Source organism: Oncorhynchus tshawytscha, linkage group LG15, assembly GCF_018296145.1.
Source record: "Oncorhynchus tshawytscha isolate Ot180627B linkage group LG15, Otsh_v2.0, whole genome shotgun sequence".
In the NCBI taxonomy this organism is placed as follows: domain Eukaryota; kingdom Metazoa; phylum Chordata; class Actinopteri; order Salmoniformes; family Salmonidae; genus Oncorhynchus; species Oncorhynchus tshawytscha.
The window spans coordinates 39,613,774-39,637,474 of NC_056443.1; the positions used below are offsets into that span (position 1 = coordinate 39,613,774).

The 23,701-nt window shown below is 47.7% G+C and overlaps 1 protein-coding gene across 1 annotated transcript in view; it reads left to right on the plus strand.

Moving 5' to 3' along the window:
* The window catches only part of tfr2 (transferrin receptor 2), an 87,084-nt gene that overhangs the window by 49,344 nt on the left and 14,039 nt on the right, over positions 1 to 23,701 (plus strand). Inside the window, exons 14-16 of the mRNA XM_042298584.1 lie at positions 2,840 to 2,913; positions 3,338 to 3,422; positions 20,199 to 20,426. Of these exons, the coding sequence (XP_042154518.1) occupies positions 2,840 to 2,913; positions 3,338 to 3,422; positions 20,199 to 20,426 (387 nt within the window). The remainder of the gene's footprint in view (positions 1 to 2,839; positions 2,914 to 3,337; positions 3,423 to 20,198; positions 20,427 to 23,701) is intronic.

The window sequence follows — 23,701 nt, forward strand, 5'->3', positions numbered from 1 at the left end:
ATATACTCTATGTGTGTTTATCAGTGTGAATCAATCAAATATACTCTATGTGTGTTTATCAGTGTGAATCAATCAAATATACTCTATGTGTGTTTATCAGTGTGAATCAATCAAATATACTCTATGTGTGTTTATCAGTGTGAATCAATCAAATATACTCTATGTGTGTTTATCAGTGTGAATCAATCAAATATACTCTATGTGTGTTTATCAGTGTGAATCAATCAAATATACTCTATGTGTGTTTATCAGTGTGAATCAATCAAATATACTCTATGTGTGTTTATCAGTGTGAATCAATCAAATATACTCTATGTGTGTTTATCAGTGTGAATCAATCAAATATACTCTATGTGTGTTTATCAGTGTGAATCAATCAAATATACTCTATGTGTGTTTATCAGTGTGAATCAATCAAATATACTCTATGTGTGTTTATCAGTGTGAATCAATCAAATATACTCTATGTGTGTTTATCAGTGTGAATCAATCAAATATACTCTATGTGTGTTTATCAGTGTGAATCAATCAAATATACTCTATGTGTGTTTATCAGTGTGAATCAATCAAATATACTCTATGTGTGTTTATCAGTGTGAATCAATCAAATATACTCTATGTGTGTTTATCAGTGTGAATCAATCAAATATACTCTATGTGTGTTTATCAGTGTGAATCAATCAAATATACTCTATGTGTGTTTATCAGTGTGAATCAATCAAATATACTCTATGTGTGTTTATCAGTGTGAATCAATCAAATATACTCTATGTGTGTTTATGTGTGTTTATCAGTGTGAATCAATCAAATATACTCTATGTGTGTTTATCAGTGTGAATCAATCAAATATACTCTATGTGTGTTTATCAGTGTGAATCAATCAAATATACTCTATGTGTGTTTATCAGTGTGAATCAATCAAATATACTCTATGTGTGTTTATCAGTGTGAATCAATCAAATATACTCTATGTGTGTTTATCAGTGTGAATCAATCAAATATACTCTATGTGTGTTTATCAGTGTGAATCAATCAAATATACTCTATGTGTGTTTATCAGTGTGAATCAATCAAATATACTCTATGTGTGTTTATCAGTGTGAATCAATCAAATATACTCTATGTGTGTTTATCAGTGTGAATCAATCAAATATACTCTATGTGTGTTTATCAGTGTGAATCAATCAAATATACTCTATGTGTGTTTATCAGTGTGAATCAATCAAATATACTCTATGTGTGTTTATGTGTGTTTATCAGTGTGAATCAATCAAATATACTCTATGTGTGTTTATCAGTGTGAATCAATCAAATATACTCTATGTGTGTTTATCAGTGTGAATCAATCAAATATACTCTATGTGTGTTTATCAGTGTGAATCAATCAAATATACTCTATGTGTGTTTATCAGTGTGAATCAATCAAATATACTCTATGTGTGTTTATCAGTGTGAATCAATCAAATATACTCTATGTGTGTTTATCAGTGTGAATCAATCAAATATACTCTATGTGTGTTTATCAGTGTGAATCAATCAAATATACTCTATGTGTGTTTATCAGTGTGAATCAATCAAATATACTCTATGTGTGTTTATCAGTGTGAATCAATCAAATATACTCTATGTGTGTTTATCAGTGTGAATCAATCAAATATACTCTATGTGTGTTTATCAGTGTGAATCAATCAAATGTGTGTTTATCAGTGTGAATCAATCAAATATACTCTATGTGTGTTTATCAGTGTGAATCAATCAAATATACTCTATGTGTGTTTATCAGTGTGAATCAATCAAATATACTCTATGTGTGTTTATCAGTGTGAATCAATCAAATATACTCTATGTGTGTTTATCAGTGTGAATCAATCAAATATACTCTATGTGTGTTTATCAGTGTGAATCAATCAAATATACTCTATGTGTGTTTATCAGTGTGAATCAATCAAATATACTCTATGTGTGTTTATCAGTGTGAATCAATCAAATATACTCTATGTGTGTTTATCAGTGTGAATCAATCAAATATACTCTATGTGTGTTTATCAGTGTGAATCAATCAAATATACTCTATGTGTGTTTATCAGTGTGAATCAATCAAATATACTCTATGTGTGTTTATTAGTGTGAATCAATCAAATATACTCTATGTGTGTTTATCAGTGTGAATCAATCAAATATACTCTATGTGTGTTTATCAGTGTGAATCAATCAAATATACTCTATGTGTGTTTATCAGTGTGAATCAATCAAATATACTCTATGTGTGTTTATCAGTGTGAATCAATCAAATATACTCTGTGTGTTTATCAGTGTGAATCAATCAAATATACTCTATGTGTGTTTATCAGTGTGAATCAATCAAATATACTCTATGTGTGTTTATCAGTGTGAATCAATCAAATATACTCTATGTGTGTTTATCAGTGTGAATCAATCAAATATACTCTATGTGTGTTTATCAGTGTGAATCAATCAAATATACTCTATGTGTGTTTATCAGTGTGAATCAATCAAATATACTCTATGTGTGTTTATCAGTGTGAATCAATCAAATATACTCTATGTGTGTTTATCAGTGTGAATCAATCAAATATACTCTATGTGTGTTTATCAGTGTGAATCAATCAAATATACTCTATGCGTGTTTATCAGTGTGAATCAATCAAATATACTCTATGCGTAATCATCAAATAACGTCTGTTTACATACAAATATACATACACACACACACACACACACACACACAACACACACACACACACACACACACACACACACACACAACACACAACACACACATGTGTGTTTACAGTGTGACACACACACACACACACAGGTGGAGCATCCTAAACACACAGGCCAGACCATCTACAGCCAGGCAGAGAAAGAGGGGGCAGCTGGAAGATGTGGGTAACTATTATCTTTTACTTTCAATTCTTCCTTGTCTTTAACATACGGACTTTCTATTTCTCTCTGTCTCTCTCCCTCCCCCTCTCTCCTCCCTCTCTTCTCCTCTCTCTCTCTCCCTCCCCCTCTCTCTCTCTCCCTCCCCCTCTCTCCCACAGGCCCCATCTCTCTCCTCTTTTACCCCTCTCTTCTCCTCTCTCTCTCTCCCTCCCCCTCTCTCCCTTTTCCCCCTCTCTCCTCCCCTCTCTTCTCTCCCTCCTCCCTCTCTCTCTCTCCCTCCCCCTCTCTCCCTCCCCCCTCTCTCCTCCCCTCTCTTCTCTCCCTCCCCCCTCTCTCCTCTCTCCTCTCTCCTCTAGTATTAAGCCATCATATCTGAACAGTGGGGTGTATAGGTGATACTAACTCTCTGTTTCTCTCTCTCATCCAGTATTAAGCCATTGTATCTGAACAGCGGGGCATATAGTTTCACAGCCTTTGGAGGAGTTCCTGCTATGGAGCTACGCTTCAATGAGGTACAACCCTTCCTCTCCCCTCTCTACCTCTCCTCTCACCTCTCTACCTCTCCTCTCCCCTCTCTCCCTACCTCTCCTCTCACCTCTCTACCTCTCCCTCTCACCTCTCTCTCTCCCTCCTCCTCTCACCTCTCTCCCTACCTCTCCTCTCACCTCTCTACCTCTCCTCTCACCTCTCTACCTCTCCTCTCACCTCTCTACCTCTCCCCTCACCCCTCTCTCTACCTCTCCTCTCACCTCTCTCTCTACCTCTCCTCTCACCTCTCTCTCTACCTCTCCTTTCACCTCTCTCTCTATCTCTCCTCTAAACTCACCTCTCTCTCTATCTTTCCTCTAAACTCACCTCTCTCTCTACCTCTAAACTCAACTCTCTCTCTACCTCTCCCTCTCACCTCTCTCTCTACCTCTCCTCTCACCTCTCCTCTCTACCTCTCTCTCCTCTCTACCTCTCCTCTCACCTCTCTCTCTACCTCTCCTCTCAACTCTACCTCTCTACCTCTCCTCTCACCGCTCTACCTCTCCTCTCACTCTCTCTCTCTACCTCTCCTCTCACCTCTCTACCTCTCCTCTCACCTCTCTCTCTATCTTTCCTCTAAACTCACCTCTCTCTACCTCTCACCTCTCTCTCTACCTCTCCTCTCACCTCTCTCACTACCTCTCCTTTCACCTCTCTCTCTATCTCTCCTCTAAACTCACCTCTCTCTCTATCTTTCCTCTAAACTCACCTCTCTCTCTACCTCTAAACTCACCTCTCTCTCTACCTCTCCTCTCTACCTCTCCTCTCACCTCTCGCTCTACCTCTCCTCTCACCTCTCTCTCTACCTCTCCTCTAAACTCACCTCTCTCTCTACCTCTCCTCTAAACTCAACTCTCTCTCCACCTCTCATCTCACCTCTCTCTCTACCTCTTCTCTCTCTCTATCTCTCCTCTCACCTCTCTCTCTACCTCTCCTCTCACCTCTCTCTCTATCTCTCCTCTCACCTCTATCTCTCCTCTCACTCTACCTCTCCTTTCAGTTCTCTCTCTACCTCTCCTCTAAACTCACCTCTCTCTCCACCTCTCCTCTAAACTCACCTCTCTCTCTACCTCTCCTCTCACCTCTCTCTACCTCTCCTCTCAATCTCTCATCTCAACTCTCTCTCTACCTCTCCTCTTACCTCTCTCTCTACCTCTCCTCTCACCGGTCTCTCTATCTCTCCTCTCACCTCTCTCTCTACCTCTCCTCTCACCTGTCTCTCTATATCTCCTCTAAACTCACCTCTCTCTCTATCTCTCCTTTCACTGCTCTCTCTACCTCTCCTCTAAACTCACCCCTCTCTCTACTTCTCCTCTCAACTCTCTCTCTACCTCTCCTCTCAACTCTCTCTCTACCTCTCCTCTCACCGCTCTCCCTGGCTCTCCTCTCCTATCACCTCTCCCTCTACCTCTCCTCTAAACTCACCCCTCTCTCTACCTCTCATCTAAACTCACATCTCTTTCTACCTCTCCTTTCACTGCTCTCTCTACCTCTCCTCTAAACTCACCCCTCTCTCTACTTCTCCTCTCAACTCTCTCTCTACCTCTCCTCTCACCTCTCCCTCTACCTCTTATCTCACCTCTCCCTCTACCTCTACCTCTTCTCTCACCTCTCCCTCTACCTCTTATCTCACCTCTCCCTCTACCTCTTCTCTCACCTCTCCCTCTTCTCTACCTCTTCTCTCCCTCTACCTCTTCTCTCACCTCTCCCTCTACCTCTTATCTCACCTCTCCCTCTACCTCTTCTCTTATCTCACCTCTCCCTCTACCTCTTATCTCACCTCTCCCTCTACCTCTTCTCACACCTCTCCCTCTTCCTCTCCCTCTCATCTCACCTCTCCCTCTACCTCTTCTCTCACCTCTCCCTCTACCTCTCATCTCACCTCTCCCTCTACCTCTTATCTCACCTCTCCCTCTACCTCTTATCTCACCTCTACCTCTACCTCTTATCTCACCTCTCCTCTACCTCTTCTCTCCCTCTCCCTCTACCTCTTATCTCACCTCTCCCTCTACCTCTTATCTCACCTCTCCCTCTACCTCTTCTCTCACCTCTCCCTCTACCTCTTCTCTCACCTCTCCCTCTACCTCTTATCTCACCTCTCCCTCTACCTCTTATCTCACCTCTACCTCTACCTCTTATCTCACCTCTCCCTCTACCTCTTCTCTCACCTCTCCCTCTCCCTCTACCTCTTATCTCACCTCTCCCTCTACCTATTATCTCACCTCTACCTCTACCTCTTCTCTCACCTCTACCTCTACCTCTTATCTCACCTCTCCCTCTACCTCTTCTCTCACCTCTCCCTCTACCTCTTATCTCACCTCTCCCTCTACCTCTTATCTCACCTCTCCATCTACCTCTTATCTCACCTCTCCCTCTACCTCTTATCTCACCTCTCCCTCTACCTCTTCTCTCACCTCTCCCTCTCCCTCTTCTCTCACCTCTCCTCTACCTCTTATCTCACCTCTCCCTCTACCTCTTATCTCACCTCTCCCTCTACCTCTTCTCTCACCTCTCCCTCTCCCTCTACCTCTTATCTCACCTCTCCCTCTACCTCTTATCTCACCTCTCCCTCTACCTCTTCTCTCCTCTCCCTCTCCCTCTCTCTCACCTCTCCCTCTACCTCTTATCTCACCTCTCCCTCTACCTCTTATCTCACCTCTCCCTCTACCTCTTATCTCACCTCTCCCTCTACCTCTTATCTCACCTCTCCCTCTACCTCTTCTCTCACCTCTCCTCTACCTCTTATCTCACCTCTCCCTCTACCTCTTATCTCACCTCTCCCTCTACCTCTCCTCTAAACTCACATCCCTCTCTCTAAGCCTCAATCATCTAAACTCACTCATCTCTTTCTACCTCTCCTTTTCACTGCTCTCTCTACCTCTCCTCCTCTAAACTCACCCCTCTCTCTACTTCTCCTCTCACCTCTCTCTCTACCTCTCCTCTCTCTCCCTCTACCTCTTATCTCACCTCTCCTCTCCTCTACCTCTACCTCTTCTCTCACCTCTACCTCTTCTCTCTCCCTCTACCTCTTATCTCACCTCTCCCTCTACCTCTTCTCTCACCTCTCCTCTCCTCTACCTCTTCTCTACCTCTTCTCTCCCTCTACCTCTACCTCTTCTCTCACCTCTCCCTCTCCTCTACTCTTCTCTCACCTCTCCCTCTACCCCCTTATCTCACCCTTCCCTCTACCTCTTCTCTTATCTCACCTCTCCCTCTACCTCTTATCTCACCTCTCCCTCTACCTCTTATCTCACCTCTACCTCTACCTCTTCTCTCACCTCTACCCTCTACCTCTTATCTCACCTCTCCCTCTACCTCTTCTCTCACCTCTCCCTCTACCTCTTATCTCACCTCTCCATCTACCTCTTATCTCACCTCTCCCTCTACCTCTTATCTCACCTCTCCCTCTACCTCTTCTCTCACCTCTCCCTCTCCTCTTCTCTCACCTCTCCCTCCTCTACCTCTTATCTCACCTCTCCCTCTAACTCTTATCTCACCTCTACCTCTACCTCTTCTCTCACCTCTCCCTCTACCTCTTATCTCACCTCTCCCTCTACCTCTTCTCTCACCTCTCCCTCTACCTCTTATCTCACCTCTCCCTCTACCTCTTATCTCACCTCTCCCTCTACCTCTTCTCTCACCTCTCCCTCTCCTCTTCTCTCACCCTCTCCCTCTACCTCTTATCTCACCTCTCCCTCTACCTCTTATCTCACCTCTACCTCTACCTCTTCTCTCACCTCTCCCTCTACCTCTTATCTCACCTCTCCCTCTACCTCTTATCTCACCTCTCCCTCTACCTCTTATCTCACCTCTCCCTCTACCTCTTATCTCACCTCTCCCTCTACCTCTTCTCTCACCTCTCCCTCTTCCTCTACCTCTTCTCTCCCTCTCCTCTACCTCTTATCTCACCTCTGTCTCTACCTCTTCTCTCACCTCTCACCTCTCCCTCTACCTCTTATCTCACCTCTCCCTCTACCTCTTCTCTCACCTCTCCCTCTACCTCTTATCTCACCCTCTCCCTCTACCTCTTCCCTCTCCTCTCTACCTCTTATCTCACCTCTCCCTCTACCTCTATCTCACCTCTCCTCTACCTCTTCATCTAAACTCACATAAACTCATTTTCTCTACCTCTCTCTCTATCTCTCCTCTCACCTCTCTCTACCTCTGCTTTCAACTCTCTCTCTACCTCTCCTCTCACTTCTCTCTCTACCTCTCCTCTAAACTCAACCCTCTCTCTACCTCTCCTCTAAACTCACCTCTCTCTCTACCTCTCATCTAAACTCACCTCTCTCTATATCTCTCCTTTTACCTCTCTCACCTCTCTCTACCTCTCCTCTAAACTCACCCCTCTCTCTACCTTTCCTCTAAACTCACCCCTCTCTCTACCTCAAATCAAATCAAATCAATTTATTTATATAGCCCTTCGTACATCAGCTGATATCTCAAAGTGCTGTACAGAAACCCTCCCTAAAACCCAAACTTAATCAATGCAGGTGTAGAAGCACCTCTAAACTCTCCTCTCTTTACCTCTTCTTTCACCTCTCTCTCACCTCTCCTCTCACCTCTCTCTCACCTCTCCTCTAAACTCATCTCTACCTCTCCCTAAACTCCCCTTTCTCTACCTCTCATCTAAACTCTCTCTCTACCTCTCATCTCACCTCATCTCTTTCTACCTCTCCTTTCACTCTCTCTACCTCTCCTCTAAACTCACCCCTCTCTCTACTTCTCCTCCTCCTATCTACCTCTCCTCTCAACTCTCTTCTCTCTCCTCTCACCTCTCCCTGGCTCTTCTCTCACCTCTCCCTCTACCTCTCCTCTAAACTCACCTCTCTCTCTACCTCTCATCTAAACTCACATCTCTTTCCTCTCCTTCCTCTCTCTCTACCTCTCCTCTAAACTCACCCCTCTCTCTACTTCTCCTCTCAACTCTCTCTCTACCTCTCCTCTCACCTCTCCCTCTACCTCTTATCTCACCTCTCCCTCTACCTCTACCTCTTCTCTCACCTCTCCCTCTACCTCTTCTCTACCTCTTCTCTCCCTCTACCTCTACCTCTTCTCTCACCTCTCCCTCTAATCTCACCTCTCCCTCTACCTCTTCTCTTATCTCACCTCTCCTCTACCTCTTCTCTCACCCCTCCTCTCCCTCTTATCTCACCTCTCCTCTACCTCTTCTCTCACCTCTCCCTCTACCTCTTATCTCACCTCTCCTCTACCTCTTATCTTCACCTCTCCCTCTACCTCTTATCTCACCTCTACCTCTACCTCTTATCTCACCTCTCCCTCTACCTCTTCTCTCACCTCTCCCTCTCCCTCTACCTCTTATCTCACCTCTCCCTCTACCTCTTATCTCACCTCTCCCTCTACCTCTTCTCTCACCTCTCCCTCTACCTCTTATCTCACCTCTCCCTCTACCTCTTATCTCACCTCTCCCTCTACCTCTTATCTCACCTCTCCCTCTACCTCTTATCTCACCTCTCCCTCTACCTCTTCTCTCACCTCTCTCCCTCTCCCTCTACCTCTTATCTCACCTCTCCCTCTACCTCTTATCTCACCTCTCCCTCTACCTCTTCTCTCACCTCTACCTCTACCTCTTATCTCACCTCTCCCTCTACCTCTTCTCTCACCTCTCCCTCTACCTCTCCTCTAAACTCACCCCTCTCTCTACCTCTCATCTAAACTCCCACATCTCTTTCTACCTCTCCTTTCACTGCTCTCTCTACCTCTCCTCTAACTCACCTCTCTCTCTCCTCTCACTCTCTCTCTACCTCTCCTCTCCCCTCTCCCTCTACCTCTTATCTCTCCTCTACCTCTACCTCTTATCTCACCTCTCCCTCTACCTCTTATCTCACCTCTCCCTCTACCTCTTCTCTCACCTCTCCCTCTACCTCTTCCTCTCTCCCTCTACCTCTTATCTCACCTCTCCCTCTACCTCTTATCTCACCTCTCTCTACCTCTTCTCTTATCTCACCCCTCTCTCTACCTTATCTCACCTCTCCCTCTACCTCTTCTCTACCTCTCCCTCTTCCTCTCCCTCTCATCTCACCTCCCTCTACCTCTTCTCTCACCTCTCCTCTACCTCTTCATCTCACCTCTCCTCTACCTCTTATCTCACCTCTCCCTCTACCTCTTATCTCACCTCTACCTCTACCTCTTATCTCAGCTCTCCCTCTACCTCTTCTCTCCCTCTCCCTCTACCTCTTATCTCACCTCTCCCTCTACCTCTTATCTCACCTCTCCCTCTACCTCTTATCTCACCTCTCCCTCTACCTCTTCTCTCACCTCTCCCTCTACCTCTTATCTCACCTCTCCCTCTACCTCTTATCTCACCTCTCCCTCTACCTCTTATCTCACCTCTCCCTCTACCTCTTATTCACCTCTCTCTACCTCTCTCCTCTCCCCTCTACCTCTTATCTCACCTCTCCCTCTACCTATTATCTCACCTCTACCTCTACCTCTTCTCTCACCTCTACCTCTACCTCTTATCTCACCTCTCCCTCTACCTCTTATCTCACCTCTCCTCTACCTCTTATCTCACCTCTCCCTCTACCTCTTATCTCACCTCTCCCTCTACCTCTTATCTCACCTCTCCCTCTACCTCTTATCTCACCTCTCCTCTACCTCTTCTCTCACCTCTCCCTCTACCTCTTCTCTCACCTCTCCTCTACCTCTTATCTCACCTCTCCCTCTACCTCTTATCTCACCTCTCCCTCTACCTCTTCTCTCACCTCTACCTCCTCTCCTCTACCTCTTATCTCACCTCTCCCTCTACCTCTTATCTCACCTCTCCCTCTACCTCTTCTCTCACCTCTCCCTCTCCCTCTTCTCTCACCTCTCCCTCTACCTCTTATCTCACTCTCTCCCTCTACCTCTTATCTCACCTCTCCCTCTACCTCTTATCTCACCTCTCCCTCTACCTCTTATCTCACCTCTCCCTCTACCTCTTCTCTCACCTCTCCCTCTACCTCTTATCTCACCTCTCCCTCTACCTCTTATCTCACCTCTCCCTCTACCTCTCACCTCTAATCTCACTCTCTCTAACTCTCATCTACCTCTACATCTCTTTCTACTCCCTCTCCTTTCACTCTCCTCTCCCTCTCCTCTAAACTCACCTCTCTCTACCTCTCCTCTCAACTCTCTCTCTACCTCTCCTCTCACCTCTCCCTCTACCTCTTATCTCACCTCTCCCTCTACCTCTACCTCTTCTCTCACCCTCCCTCTACCTCTTATCTCACCTCTCCCTCTACCTCTTCTCTCACCTCTCCCTCTACCTCTTATCTACCTCTTCTCTCCCTCTACCTCTACCTCTTCTCTCACCTCTCCTCTACCTCTACCTCTCTACCTCTCCCTCTACCTCTTATCTCCCTTCCCTCTACCTCTTATCTCACCTCTCCCTCTACCTCTTATCTCACCTCTCCCTCTACCTCTTATCTCACCTCTACCTCTCACCTCTTCTCTCACCTCTCTACACTCTTATCTCACCTCTCCCTCTACCTCTTCTCTCACCTCTCCCTCTACCTCTTATCTCACCTCTCCCTCTACCTCTTATCTCACCTCTCCCTCTACCTCTTATCTCACCTCTCCCTCTACCTCTTCTCTCACCTCTCCCTCTCCCTCTTCTCTCACCTCTCCCCTCTACCTCTTATCTCACCTCTCCCTCTAACTCTTATCTCACCTCTACCTCTACCTCTTCTCTCACCTCTCCCTCTACCTCTTATCTCACCTCTCCCTCTACCTCTTCTCTCACCTCTCCTCTACCTCTTATCTCACCTCTCCCTCTACCTCTTATCTCACCTCTCCCTCTACCTCTTCTCTCACCTCTCCCTCTCCCTCTTCTCTCACCTCTCCCTCTACCTCTTATCTCACCTCTCCCTCTACCTCTTATCTCACTCTCTCTCTACCTCTCTCTCCTCTCCCTCTACCTCATCTCTCTCCCTCTACCTCTTCTCTCACCTCTCTACCTCTTATCTCACCTCTCCCTCTACCTCTTATCTCACCTCTCCCTCTACCTCTTCTCTCACCTCTCCCTCTCTCCTCTACCTCTTCTCTCCCTCTCCCTCTACCTCTTATCTCACCTCTGTCTCTACCTCTTCTCTCACCTCTCACCTCTCCCTCTACCTCTTATCTCACCTCTCCTCTACCTCTTCTCTCACTCTCCCTCCCTCTTATCTCACCTCTCCCTCTACCTCTACCTCTTCTCTCCCTCTCCCTCTACCTCTTATCTCACCTCTCCCTCTACCTCTTCTCTCACCTCTCCCTCTACCTCTCATCTAAACTCACATCTTTCTCTACCTCTCTCTCTATCTCTCCTCTCACCTCTCTCTACCTCTGCTTTCAACTCTCTCTCTACCTCTCCTCTCACCTCTCTCTCTACTTCTCCTCTAAACTCAACCCTCTCTCTACCTCTCCTCTAAACTCACCTCTCTCTCTACCTCTCATCTAAACTCACCTCTCTCTATATCTCTCCTTTTACCTCTCTCACCTCTCTCTACCTCTCCTCTAAACTCACCCCTCTCTCTACCTTTCCTCTAAACTCACCCCTCTCTCTACCTCAAATCAAATCAAATCAATTTATTTATATAGCCCTTCGTACATCAGCTGATATCTCAAAGTGCTGTACAGAAACCCAGCCTAAAACCCCAAACAGCAAGCAATGCAGGTGTAGAAGCACCTCTAAACTCACCTCTCTCTTTACCTCTTCTTTCACCTCTCTCTACCTCTCCTCTCACCTCTCTCTCTACCTCTCCTCTAAACTCACATCTCTACCTCTCCTCTAAACTCACCTCTTTCTCTACCTCTCATCTAAACTCACATCTCTCTCTACCTCTCATCTAAACTCACATCTCTTTCTACCTCTCCTTTCACTGCTCTCTCTACCTCTCCTCTAAACTCACCCCTCTCTCTACTTCTCCTCTCAACTCTCTCTCTACCTCTCCTCTCAACTCTCTCTCTACCTCTCCTCTCACCGCTCTCCCTGGCTCTCCTCTCCTATCACCTCTCCCTCTACCTCTCCTCTAAACTCACCCCTCTCTCTACCTCTCATCTAAACTCACATCTCTTTCTACCTCTCCTTTCACTGCTCTCTCTACCTCTCCTCTAAACTCACCCCTCTCTCTACTTCTCCTCTCAACTCTCTCTACCTCTCCTCTCACCTCTCCCTCTACCTCTTATCTCACCTCTCCTACCTCTACCTCTTCTCTCACCTCTCCCTCTACCTCTCTACCTCTTCTCACCCTCTACCTCTACCTCTTCTCTCACCTCTCCCTCTCCCTCTTCTCCCTCTACCTCTTCTCTTATCTCACCTCTCCCTCTACCTCTTCTCTCACCCCTCCCTCTCCTCTTATCTCACCTCTCCCTCTACCTCTTCTCTCACCTCTCCCTCTACCTCTTATCTCACCTCTCCCTCTACCTCTTATCTCACCCTCCCTCTACCTCTTATCTCACCTCTCCCTCTCTCTTATCTCACCTCTCCCTCTGCCTCTTCTCTCACCTCTCCCTCTCTCCTCTACCTCTTATCTCACCTCTCCCTCTACCCTCTTATCTCACCTCTACCTCTACCTCTTCTCTCACCTCTCCTCTACCTCTTATCTCACCTCTCCCTCTACCTCTTATCTCACCTCTCCCTCTACCTCTTATCTCACCTCTACCTCTACCTCTTATCTCACCTCTCCTCTACCTCTTCTCTCACCTCTCCCTCTCCTCTACCTCTTATCTCACCTCTCCCTCTACCTCTTATCTCACCTCTACCTCTACCTCTTCTCTCACCTCTACCTCTACCTCTTATCTCACCTCTCCCTCTACCTCTTCTCTCACCTCTCCCTCTACCTCTTATCTCCCTCCATCTACCTCTTATCTCACCTCTCCCTCTACCTCTTATCTCACCTCTCCCTCTACCTCTTCTCTCACCTCTCCTCTCCCTCTTCTCTCCTCTCCCTCTCCCTCTACCTCTTATCTCACCTCTCCCTCTAACTCTTATCTCACCTCTACCTCTACCTCTTCTCTCACCTCTCCCTCTACCTCTTATCTCACCTCTCCCTCTACCTCTTCTCTCACCTCTCCCTCTACCTCTTATCTCACCTCTCCCTCTACCTCTTATCTCACCTCTCCCTCTACCTCTTCTCTCACCTCTCCCTCTCCCTCTTCTCTCACCTCTCCCTCTACCTCTTATCTCACCTCTCCCTCTACCTCTTATCTCACCTCTCCCTCTACCTCTTATCTCACCTCTCCCTCTACCTCTTATCTCACCTCTCCCTCTACCTCTTATCTCACCTCTCCCTCTACCTCTTATCTCACCTCTCCCTCTACCTCTTATCTCACCTCTCCCTCTACCTCTTCTCTCACCTCTCCTCTTCCTCTACCTCTTCTCTCCCTCTCCCTCTACCTCTTATCTCACCTCTGTCTCTACCTCTTCTCTCACCTCTCACCTCTCCCTCTACCTCTTATCTCACCTCTCCCTCTACCTCTTCTCTCACCTCTCCTCTACCTCTCTCACCTCTCCCTCTACCTCTACCTCTTCTCTCCTCTCCCTCTACCTCTTATCTCACCTCTCCCTCTACCTCTTCTCTCACCTCTCCCTCTACCTCTCATCTAAACTCACATCTTTCTCTACCTCTCTCCTATCTCCCTCTCACCTCTTACCTCTGCTTTCAACTCTCTCTCTACCTCTCCTCTCACCTCTCTCTCTACTTCTCCTCTAAACTCAACCCTCTCTCTACCTCTCCTCTAAACTCACCTCTCTCTCTACCTCTCATCTAAACTCACCTCTCTCTATATCTCTCCTTTTACCTCTCTCACCTCTCTCTACCTCTCCTCTAAACTCACCCCTCTCTCTACCTTTCCTCTAAACTCACCCCTCTCTCTACCTCAAATCAAATCAAATCAATTTATTTATATAGCCCTTCGTACATCAGCTGATATCTCAAAGTGCTGTACAGAAACCCAGCCTAAAACCCCAAACAGCAAGCAATGCAGGTGTAGAAGCACCTCTAAACTCACCTCTCTCTACCTCTTCTTTCACCTCTCTCTACCTCTCCTCTCACCTCTCTCTCTACCTCTCCTCTAAACTCACCTCTACCCTCCTCCTAAACTCACCTCTTTCTCTGCCTCTCATCTCTCCCTCTACCTCTTCTTAACTCACATCTCTTTCTACCTCTCTTTCACTGCTCTCTCTACCTCTCCTCTCACCCCTCTTCTGTCTTCTCTCTCAACTTCCCTCTCCTCTCAACTCTCTCTCACCTCTCCTCTCACCCTCTCCCCTGGCTCTTCTCTCATCACCTCTCCCCTCTACCTCTCCTCTAAACTCCCCTCTCCCTCTACCCTCTAAACTCATCTCTTTCTACCTCTCCCTCTGCTCTCTTATCTCCTCTAAACTCACCCCCTCTCTACTCTCCTCTTCTCTCTACCTCTCCTCTACCTCTCCCCTACCTCTTATCTCACCCTCCCTCCCTCTACCTCTTCTCTCACCTCTCCCTCTACCTCTTATCTCACCTCTACCTCTACCTCTTCTCTCACTCTCTCCCTCTACCTCTTCTCACCTCTCTCCCTCTACCTCTACCTCTTCTCTCACCTCTCCCTCTACCTCTTATCTCACCTCTACCTCTACCTCTTCTCTCTCACCTCTCCCTCTACCTCTTATCTCACCTCTCCCTCTACCTCTTCTCTCACCTCTCCCTCTACCTCTTATCTCTCTTATCTCACCTCTCCCCCTCTACCTCTTATCTCACCTCTCCCTCTACCTCTTATCTCACCTCTCCCTCTACCTCTTATCTCACTCTACCTCTACCTCTTATCTCACCTCTCCCTCTACCTCTTATCTCACCTCTCCCTCTCCCTCTACCTCTTATCTCACCTCTCCCTCTCCTCTTATCTCACCTCTCTACCTCTTCTCTCACCTCTCCCTCTACCTCTTATCTCACCTCTCCCTCTACCTCTTATCTCACCTCTCCCTCTACCTCTTATCTCACCTCTACCTCTACCTCTTATCTCTCTCCCTCTACCTCTTCTCTCACCTCTCCCTCCCTCTACCCTCTACCTCTCCCTCTACCTCTTATCTCCCTCTACCTCTTCTTCTCTCACCTCTACCTCTACCTCTCTACCTCTCCCTCTACCTCTTCTCTCACCTCTCCCTCTCCCTCTTCTCTCACCTCTCCCTCTACCTCTTATCTCACCTCTCCCTCTACCTCTCTCACCTCTCCCTCACTTATCTCTCTCCTCTACCTCTTATCTCACCTCCCTCTACCTCTTATCTCACCTCTTATCTCACCTCTCCCTCTACCTCTTATCTCACCTCTCCCTCTACCTCTCTTCTCTTCCTCTACCTCTTATCTCACCTCTCCTCTACCTCTTCTCTCACCTCTCCTCTACTCCTCCTCTCTATCCTCTACCTCTTATCTCACCTCTACCTCTTCTCTCACCTCTCCCTCTACCTCTTATCTCACCTCTCCCTCTACCTCTTATCTCACCTCTCCCCTCTCACCTCTCCTCTACCTCTTCTCTCACCTCTCCCTCTACCTCTCATCTCCACATCTCCCTCTCCTCTGCCTCTACCTCTTCTCTCACCTCTCCCTCTACCTCTTATCTCACCTCTCCTACCTCTACCTCTTCTCTCCTCACCTCTCTCCTCTCACCTCTCCTCTTATCTCACCTCTCCCTCTACCTCTTATCTCACCTCTCCCTCTACCTCTTATCTCACCTCTCCCTCTACCTCTTATCTCACCTCTCCCTCTACCTCTTCACCTCTCCTCTCTGTCTCTACCTCTCCCTCTGCCTCTCTCTCACCTCTACCTCTTCTCTCACCTCTCCCTCTACCTCTTATCTCACCTCTCCCTCTACCTCTTATCTCACCTCTCCCTCTACCTCTTATCTCACCTCTCCCTCTACCTCTTCTCTCACCTCTACCTCTCTCTCACCTCTCCCTCTACCTCTTCTTACCTCTCTCACCTCTTCTCTCTCCCTCTACCTCTTATCTCACCTCTCCCTCTACCTTATCTCACCCCCCTCTACCTCTTCTCTCACCTCTCCCTCTACCTCTTATCTCTACCTCTCCCTCTACCTCACCTCTCTTCTCCCTCTACCTCTCCCTCTACCTCCCTCTATCCTCTCTCTTATCTCACCTCTCCCTCTACCTCTTCTCTCACCTCTCCCTCACCTCTTCTCTCACCTCTCCCTCTACCTCTTATCTCACCCCTCCCTCTATCTCACCTCTTTTACCTCTTCTCTCCTCTCCCCCCTCTACCTCTTATCTCACCTCTTCTACCTCTTATCTCACCTCTCCCTCTACCTCTTATCTCACCTCTCCCCTACCTCTTATCTCACCTCTCCTCTACCTCTTATCTCACCTCTCTACCTCTTATCTCACCTCTCTGCCTCTCTCCTCTCCTCTACCTCTTCTCTCTCTCTCCTCTACCTCTTATCTCACCCTCTCCCTCTACCTCTTATCTCACCTCTACCTCTACCTCTACCTCTTCTCTCACCTCTCCCTCTACCTCTTATCTCACCTCTCCCTCTACCTCTTCACCTCCTCTACCTCCTCCTCTCCCTCTACCTCTTATCTCACCTCTCTCTACCTCTTCTCTCACCTCTCCTCTCCCTCTACAGAAACTCCTCTCTCTCACCTCTCCTCTACCTCTCTCATCTCACCTCTCCTCTTATCTACCTCTCCCCTCTTATCTCACCTCTCCCTCTACCTCTTATCTCACCTCTACCTCTACCTCCTCCCTCTACCTCTTCTTCTACCTCTACCTCACCTCTCCCTCTCACCCTCTCTACCTCTCTCACCTCTCCTCTACCTCTTCTCTCACCTCTCCCTCTACCTCTTCTCTCACCTCTCCCTCTACCTCTTATCTCACCTCTCCCTCTACCTCTTATCTCACCTCTCCCTCTACCTCTTATCTCACCTCTACCTCTACCTCTTCTCTCACCTCACCTCCCTCTACCTCTTATCTCACCTCTCCCTCTACCTCTTCTCTCACCTCTCCCTCTACTCTCTTCTCTCTCACCTCTCCCTCTACCTCTTATCTCACCTCTCCCTCTACCTCTTATCTCACTCTCCTCTCTCTACCTCTTATCTCACCTCTCCCTCTACCTCTTATCTCACCTCTCCCTCTACCTCTTATCTCACCTCTTTCTCCACCTCTCCCTCTACCTCTTCTCTACCTCTCCCTCTACCTCTTATCTCACCTCTCCCTCTACCTCTTATCTCACCTCTCCCTCTACCTCTTATCTCACCTCTCCTTTCACTGCCTCTACCTCTTCTCTCACCTCTCCCTCTACCTCTTCTCTACCTCTTCTCTCCCTCTACCTCCTCTACCTCTTCTCTCACCTCTCCCTCTACCTCTTCTCTCACCCTCCCTCTACCTCTTCTCTATCTCACCTCTCCCCTCTACCTCTTCTCCTCACCCTCTCTACCTCTCCCTCTCTCTACCTCTACCTCTCCCTCTCACCTCTCCCTCTCTTATCTCACCTCTCACCTCTCCCTCTCACCTCTCCCTCCTCTTACCTCTCACCTCTCCCTCTACCTCTTCTCTCACCTCTCCCTCTACCTCTTATCTCACCTCTCCCTCTACCTCTTATCTCACCTCTCCCTCTACCTCTTATCTCACCTCTCCTCTTATCTCACCTCTTATCTCACCTCTCCCTCTACCTCTCACCTCTACCTCCTCTTCTCTCACCTTATCTCCCTCTACCTCTTATCTCACCTCTCCTCTACCTCTTCTCTCACCTCTCCCTCTACACTCTTATCTCACCTCTCCCTCTACCTCTTTCTCTCACCTCTCCCTCTACCTCCCTCTACCTCTTATCTCACCTCTCCCTCTCCCTCTACCTCTCCCTCTACCTCTCTCACCTCTCCCTCTACCTCTTATCTCACCTCTACCTCTTCTCTCACCTCTCCCTCCTACCTTCTCTCTCTCTCTTACCTCTGTCTCTACCTCTTCTCTCACCTCTCACCTCTCCTCTACCTCTTATCTCACCTTCTCCCTCTACCTCTTCTCTCACCTCTACCCTCTACCTCTTATCTCACCTCTCCCTTATCTACCTCTTCTCTCACCTCTCCCTCTCCCTCTACCTCTTATCTCACCTCTCCCTCTACCTCTTCTCTCACCTCTCCTCTCCCTCTACCTCTTATCTCACCTCTCCCTCTACCTCTTCTCTCACCTCCTCCCTCTCCCTCTACCTCTTCTCTCACCTCTCCCTCTACCTCTTATCTCAAAACCCCAAACAGCAAGCAATGCTCCTCTGTCACCTCTTTCACCTCTCTACCTCTTATCTCACCTCTCCCTCTACCTCTTCTCTCTACCTCTCATCCCTCTACCTCTTCTCTCACCTCTCCCTCTATCTCTTATCTCACCTCTACCTCTTATCTCACTCTCTCATCTAAACTCACCTCTACCTCTTATCTCACCTCTACCTCTTATCTCACCTCTCCTCTTCTCTTATCTCACCTCTACCCTCTATCTCTTCTCTCACCTCTCTCCTCTTATCTCACCTCTACCTCTTATCTTCTCTCTTATCTCACCTCCCTCCCTCTACCTCTTCACCTCTCCCTCACCTCTTCTCTACCTCTTATCTCACCTCTCCCTCTACCTCTTATCTCACCTCTACCTCTACCTCTTATCTCACCTCTCCCTCCTCCTTCTCCTCTACTGCCTCTTATCTCACCTCTCTTTCTCTCACCTCTCTCTCCCTCTCCCTCTACCTCTTATCTCACCTCTCCCTCTACCTCTTCTCTCACCTCTCCCTCTACCTCCTCTTATCTCACCTCTCCCTCTACCTCTTCTCTCACCTCTCCCTCTACCTCTTATCTCACCTCTCCTCTACCTCTTATCTCACCTCTACCTCTTACCTCTCACCTCTACCTCTTCTCTCACCTCTCCCTCTACCTCTTATCTCACCTCTCCCTCTACCTCTTATCTCACCTCTCTCACCTCTCCTCACCTCCCTTATCTCCCTCTACCTCTTATCTCACCTCTCCCTCTATCTCTTCTCTCACCTCTCTACCTCTTATCTCACCTCTACCTCTCTCCTCTCTCCCTCTCACCTCTCCCCTCTACCTCTTCTCTCACCTCTCCCTCTACCTCTTCTCTCACCTCTCCCTCTCTACCTCTTATCTCACCTCTCCCTCTCCCTCTTCTCTCACCTCTCCCTCTACCCTCTCACCTCTCTCACTCTTCTCTCCCTCTACCTCTTTATCTCACCTCTCCCTCTACCTCTCTTACCTCTCACCTCTACCTCTTATCTCCCTCTCCCTCTACCTCTTCTCTCCCCTCTCCCTCTCCCTCTACCTCTTATCTCCCTCCTCTTACCTCTCTCACCTCTCCCTCTCCCTCTACCTCTATCTCACCTCTCCCTCTCACCTCACCTCCTACCTCTTCTCACCTCTCCCTCTCACCTCTCCCTCTACCTCTTATCTCACCTCTCCCTCTACCTCTTATCTCACCTCTCCCTCACCTCTTCTCTCTCCCTCTTATCTCACCTCTCCCTCTACCTCTTATCTCACCTCTATCTACCTCTTATCTCACCTCTACCTCTTATCTCACCTCTACCTCTTCTCTCACCTCTCCCTCTACCTCTTATCTCACCTCTACCTCTTATCTCACCTCTACCTCTTCTCTCACCTCTCCCTCTATCTCTTATCTCACCTCTCCCTCTACATCTCCTCCAAACTCACTCCTCTTTCTACATGCTTTTCTTTCTCCAGGGTCTTTCTCTTGAATGCTACAATGTTTCAGTGATGATTCAACTAGTGTGTGTGTGTGTCTCTTCAGGACTCCCGCCCCTACCCGTTTGTCAACACCCCATTGGACACCTCCGGGCGACTCCAGGAAGTCCTGGGGGGTCGTCTGGGGGTCGTAGGGCGGAGCCTAGGAGAGCTGGTTGGTCTGATGGTGCTGCGATTGGCTCACGACCACATCCTGCCTCTACGCATCACTACCTACTCCCATACTGCACTGCAGTTCAGCGCCCAGCTCAACAAGCACTCTGCCGAGCTACAGGTATGAACACACTAACCCTCCTCCCTCCGGGTTCGTGGTCTCCCTCCCCCTCCAGGCTCGTGGTCTCCCTCCCCCTCCGGGCTCGTGGTCTCCCTCCCCCTCCGGGCTTGTGGCCTCCCTCCCCCTCCGGGCTCCTCCCCTCCGGGCTCGTGGTCTCCCTCATCCCTTCGGGCTCGTGGTCTCCCTCCTCCCTCCGGGCTCATGGTCTCCCTCCCCTCCAGGCTCGTGGTCTCCCTCCCCCTCCAGGCTCGTGATCTCCCTCCACCCTCTGGGCTCGTGGTCTCTCTCCTCCCTCCGGGCTTGTGGTCTCCCTCCTCCCCCGGGCTCGTGGTCTCTCTCCTCCCTCCGGGCTTGTGGTCTCTCTCCTCCCTCCAGGCTCGTGGTCTCTCTCCTCCCTCCGGGCTCGTGGTCTCTCTCCTCCCTCCGGGCTCGTGGTCTCTCTCCTCCCTCCGGGCTCGTGGTCTCTCTCCTCCCTCCGGGCTCGTGGTCTCTCTCCTCCCTCTGGGCTCGTGGTCTCTCTCCTCCCTCCAGGCTCGTGGTCTCTCTCGTGGTCTCCCTCCAGGCTCGTGGTCTCTCTCCTCCCTCCAGGCTCGTGGTCTCTCTCCTCCCTCCAGGCTCGTGGTCTCTCTCCTCCCTCCGGGCTCGTGGTCTCTCTCCTCCCTCCGGGCTCGTGGTCTCTCTCCTCCCTCCGGGCTCGTGGTCTCTCTCCTCCCTCCGGGCTCGTGGTCTCCCTCCTCCCTCCAGGCTCGTGGTCTCTCTCCTCCCTCCAGGCTCGTGGTCTCTCTCCTCCCTCCGGGCTCGTGGTCTCTCTCCTCCCTCCAGGCTCGTGGTCTCTCTCCTCCTTCCGGGCTCGTGGTCTCTCTCCTCCCTCCGGGCTCGTGGTCTCCCTCCTCCCTCCTCCCTCCAGGCTCGTGGTCTCCCTCCTCCCTCCAGGCTCGTGGTCTCTCTCCTCCCTCCGGGCTCGTAGTCTATCTAGAATTTAAGGAAAAATTTTAGCACACATACAGTGGGGCAAAAAAGTATTTAGTCAGCCACCAATTGTGCAAGTTCTCCCACTTAAAAAGATGAGAGAGGCCTGTAATTTTCATCATAGGTACACTTCAACTATGACAGACAAAATGAGAAAAAAATCCAGAAAATCACATTATAGGATTTTTAATGAATTATTTGCAAATTATGGTGGAAAATAATTATGGTGGTCAATAACAAAAGTTTATCTCAATACTTTTTTATATACCCTTTGTTGGCAATGACAGATGTCAAACGTTTTCTGTAAGTCTTCACAAGGTTTTCACACACTGTTTGGGATCATTGTCATGCTGAAAGACCCAGCCACATTTCATCTTCAATGCCCTTGCTGATGGAAGGAGGTTTTCACTCAAAATCTCACGATACATGGCCCCATTCATTCTTTCCTTTACACGGATCAGTCGTCCTGGTCCCTTTGCAGAAAAACAGCCCCCAAAGCATGATGTTTCCACCCCCATGCTTCACAGTAGGTATGGTGTTCTTTGGATGCAACTCAGCATTCTTTGTCCTCCAAACACGACAAGTTGAGTTTTTACCAAAAAGTTATATTTTGGTTTCATCTGACCATATGACATTCTCCCAATCTTCTTCTGGATCATCCAAATGCTCTCTAGCAAACTTCAGACGGACTTGGACATGTACTGGCTTAAGCAGGGGGACACGTCAGGCACTGCAGGATTTGAGTCCTTGGCGGCGTAGTGTGTTACTGATGGTAGGCTTTGTTACTTTGGTCCCATCTCTCTGCAGGTCATTCACTAGGTCCCCCCGTGTGGTTCTGGGATTTTTGCTCACCGTTCTTGTGATCATTTTGACCCCACGGGGTGAGATCTTGCATGGAGCCCCAGATCGAGGGAGATTATCAGTGGTCTTGTATGTCTTCCATTTCCTAATAATTGCTCCAACAGTTGATTTCTTCAAACCAAGCTGATTACACAATTGGTGGCTGACTAAATACTTTTTTTTATTTGATGAGAGAGGCCTGTAATTTTCATCATAGGTACACTTCATTTAGTCAGCCGCCAATTGTGCTTCCACTTAAAGTTCTTCCACTTAAAAAGATAAGATAGGCCTGTAATTTTCATCATAGGTACACTTCAACTATGACAGGCAAAATGAGAAAAACAAATCCAGAAAATCACATTATAGGATTTTTAATGAATTTATTTGCCATTGGAATATCTGACATGTACATTACATTCTAAAACAGATCAGTTCTACAAAGTGTGGGAACCTTATCTAAATGATCTAGAACCTGATTTATCAGCCATTTGGCTGCAAGGATTTACTCAGGATTACACTGTACGTTCCATGTGTTGGACGTAATTAATTAATTGAAACTGAGTTTTTGTGTTTAATTTTGTTAAGTTTGTTCGTAAAAATGTTTTATATATATATTTTTTTATTATTTTGTTCTAATATTCGGAGAAAGTTCCAATAAATATACTATAACAAAAATAGAGTATGTACTTGTTGCATGACAAATATACTGAAAGATATTACTGACAACATGTACAGGCATTGTGAAAAACTCAAGGCTCGTTGTCAATGACTTGTGTGGTATCAGCTGGCAGTTTCTGATGTGCACAAGTGATGTCCCATTCCATAGGGTTATTAATCTGTCCCTACACTAGTGATGTCCCATTCCATAGGGTTATTAATCTGTCCCTACACTAGTGATGTCCCATTCCATAGGGGTTGTCCCATTTAATCTGTCCCTACACTAGTGATGTCCCATTCCATAGGGTTATTAATCTGTCCCTACACTAGTGATGTAGGGTTATTAATCTGTCCCTACACTAGTGATGTCCCATTCCATAGGGTTATTAATCTGTCCCTACACTAGTGATGTCCCATTCCATAGGGTTATTAATCTGTCCCTACACTAGTGATGTCCCATTCCATAGGGTTATTAATCTGTCCCTACACTAGTGATGTCCCATTCCATAGGGTTATTATCTGTCTCTACACCAGTGATGTTCCATTCCATAGGGTTATTAATCTGTACACTAGTGATGTCCCATTCCATAGGTTATTAATCTGTCCCTACACTAGTGATGTCCCATTCCATAGGGTTATTAATCTGTCCCTACACTAGTGATGTCCCATTCCATAGGGTTATTTTATCTCTAACTACACTAGTGATGTCCCATTCCATAGGGTTATTAATCTGTCCCTACACTAGTGATGTCCCATTCCATAGGGTTATTTAATCTGTCCCTACACTAGTGATGTCCCATTCCATAGGG